The sequence below is a fragment of the Capsicum annuum genome, chromosome 2, assembly GCF_002878395.1.
Source record: "Capsicum annuum cultivar UCD-10X-F1 chromosome 2, UCD10Xv1.1, whole genome shotgun sequence".
NCBI classification, from domain to species: Eukaryota; Viridiplantae; Streptophyta; class Magnoliopsida; order Solanales; family Solanaceae; genus Capsicum; species Capsicum annuum.
Window position 1 is genome coordinate 139,090,801 of NC_061112.1, and position 3,083 is coordinate 139,093,883.

At 38.0% G+C, this 3,083-nt stretch overlaps 1 protein-coding gene across 1 annotated transcript; it reads left to right on the plus strand.

The window, feature by feature from the left end:
- Window positions 1-530: 530 nt before the first annotated feature.
- Window positions 531-2,817, plus strand: LOC107859897 (pre-mRNA-splicing factor CWC25 homolog). Its single transcript, XM_016705049.2, has 2 exons — window positions 531-691; window positions 1,305-2,817. The coding sequence occupies exon 2, from the start codon at window positions 1,394-1,396 to the stop codon at window positions 2,594-2,596; it is 1,203 nt and encodes a 400-aa protein (XP_016560535.1). The 5' UTR covers window positions 531-691; window positions 1,305-1,393; the 3' UTR covers window positions 2,597-2,817.
- Window positions 2,818-3,083: the final 266 nt, after the last annotated feature.

Genomic DNA, 3,083 nt, shown 5'->3' on the forward strand with positions numbered 1-3,083 from the left:
TATGCATTAATCACTATTTTTCCTGATTAGAAAAATAGTTGTTGTTGTAGGAAAAAAAAACTTTAATGGGTATGAGTCGGATTATGTTAAATGAATTGGTTGTTTTTAACGAGTCTAAGATATTTTGAAATTAATATTGGTTTATTTTAATTAATGTTGCGGAACTCTAATAAAATGCCACATGACAAAACTATTTTTGAAAACCCACCATTAAAATGTAGTGACATGGGTGAGTTGATTTTATAACGACGATGACATAAATGAGCTGAATTTTTAATTGATGACATAAATGAGTTATTTCTGATAGTTCAGTGGCATATTTGAGTCTTTTCTCTTATTTTAATTAATGACGTAGATCTTTAATAAAAGGCCACGTGGTAAAGTTGTTTTTAAAAATTACCATTAAAAATTAATGGTATGGATGAGTCAATTTTGTAACAGTGATAGCATGAATGAGCTAAACTTTTAACTGATGACATAAATAAGTCGTTTATAGTAGTTCATGATCTTTTTCCCCTTTTTAATATATGGAATAAATTGTCTTTATGACATCTAACATTACCAAAAAAAAGTCAAAAAGAACGTAGTCCATAGGTATTAGTCGGGTTAATTCGCAGACTAGTATACTATCCGGCGGCGTCAATTATCCATCGGGCGACGTACGTATCTCTTTCTCGGGCGAAATCCATCTGTAAGTTTCCTTGTCCCCCCTCTCTCTCCTTTTCTAGAAATCCTCCAAAACCCTAATTCAAATAGTTTGATTTATGTTAATTGGTAAACTTATCAAGGCTTGAATTGAATGAATTCTTTCTAATGTTAATTGTGTAAGTTATCAAGTTTTTTTTTTTTTTTTTTTCAAAAAACAATTTCAAGTTAATTTTGCGTTCTTATTTGCTTCCGATGCGGTAATTGCTTCAATGGTCTGGTAGTTACTAATCCCGACTTGAATTACTATCCATATATATTTTCTGCGAATTTTTAATGTAGTAAAAGCAAAATCAGAGGCTAAAAGGTGAAATTTTTTCATTAAGGTTGTGAGTTTTAGCACTTCGAAAAAGTCACAGATCTAAGTATTTGCCAAATCCTTCCAGTTCTTAAAGTTGAACAATTTTGATTTATGATATACTGTAACTAATAGCTAAGAATTTGAAATCAATTACGTAATTTTATTAGTAGGTGTTCCATTATTGTGATTGAGTTGGACATAAGATGTTTGATTTGAGCTTTATGCTCAATTAAAGACGAAAAACTGTTGTTTTTTTCTGTTCTGACTTACTCTCCCATTTGGTTGCTTTGATGTGTAGTTATTACGGGTAAGCAAGAGAGAAATTCTTCCTTCTTGATAGCATATCTGCTTTGGGAGTTGGAATCGGTGTAAGTTTGGTGGGTTTTGATGGCTCTGAAATTTCTAAATAAGAAGGGATGGCACACGGGGAGTCTTCGGAACATTGAAAATGTATGGAAGGCAGAGCAGAAGCATGAAGCCGAACAGAAGAAGTTGGAGGAGCTCCGCAAGCAGATCCAGGAGGAGCGTGAGCGCAGTGAGTTCCGCCAACTCCAGGAACAAGCCGGCTTAGTTCCCAGGCAAGAGAGGCTGGAATTTCTTTATGATTCTGGATTAGCTGTTGGAAAAGGAAGTTCTAGTGGGTTTGAATCTTTGTCCAAGCCGACTGAACCTGTAACAACTGCTGTAACAACTGCTGAACCCAGTTCTTCTTCCAAGCCGCAAGCATCTGTGCCAGGAGCTCTGTTTGAGGACAAGCCACAGTCTTCCAATGATGCTTGGAGGAAACTCCATTCTGATCCCTTGCTTATGATTCGTCAGCGAGAGCAAGAAGCCCTTGCACGTGTGAAGAACAACCCTGTCCAGATGGCCATGATTCGCAAATCTGTTGAAACAATGAAAAATAAGGATAAGATACATGATGACAAAGAGAAGGATAAACGCAGACATAAACACCGAGACAAGAAATCAAAGCATCGCCACTCGAAGTCAAAGCATTTGAGGAATTCTTCACCTAGACAAACCTCTGATCCAGATGAATACTCGAGTGAAGATGATTCCAGGAGACAGAAAGAGTCTCGCAAGGACAAGAAGTTTAATGAGGAGAAACATTCTCGCTTACAAGATCCTGAAGGAGACCATGACAGGGAAAAAACTAAGATTAGGCATGATAAACTTGAAGCTGAGAAATATGAGAGGCAAAGAAGATCTGATCCACCTAGGCATGAATCCCATCATAACTCTCGTGGGCATACAGGATCTGATGCTCCAAGGCACGAATCGCGTCATAACTCTCGCAAGCCTGTTAGGCTTTCTGAAGAAGAGAGAGCTGCCCGTCTACAGGAAATGCAGAGAGATGCTGAGGTGCATGAAGAGCAAAGATGGAAAAGACTTAAGAAGGCAGACGAAAAAGACGCTAAGGAAGCCGTACATGCTGGCTCATCTGGTGGTAGGAATTTTCTGGACGCTGCTCAAAGAAGCGTTTATGGTGCTGGGAAGGGAGGAAGTTCCACAATTGAGGAAAGTGTTCGTCGCCGAACACATTATTCGCAAAGAGGAGAAGCTTCAGAAGGCAATGCTTTTCGGCGATAAAACGGTGGACAAATTAATAAACTTCCTGCAGAGTTTTTCCATAATGAATCACTTCATGTAGTCCAAATGTATTTCATTGTGATCATGCTTTTATCTGTTATCATACTGAACGATAATTCTGGGATAAATGTCAGTTTAAATGTGCTGGTTTTTATCTTACCACAAATACACTTGGTGTAACTGAAATCATGAAATTGTTCTGTGCAAAAAAATGTTTTTAAGGTGGCTGGCTAATTACTGAGCTGTGAGTTGGTGCTGTTAGCATTTGATCCGTTTAATGTTTTTCTTGATATCACTGTTGGTTCATTCGGCTGCAAGGAAGTCTGCACCAACCACTGACAGAATCAGGATATCTCTGTTACTGTCCTGGAACTGTATTGTTTAGTTATGGATTCCTCATTCATCTAGCAGGAGTAAAACCCAGTAGTTCCAAATGATGCACTAACCGTCTGATCCTCAAGCTGACTTTTAGTGCCTGGTTTGCGAA

Bases quoted from the DNA above. Each gene is read 5' to 3' on its own strand.
- LOC107859897 (XM_016705049.2), top strand. From the start codon at position 1,394: ATGGCTCTGAAATTTCTAAATAAGAAGGGATGGCACACGGGGAGTCTT.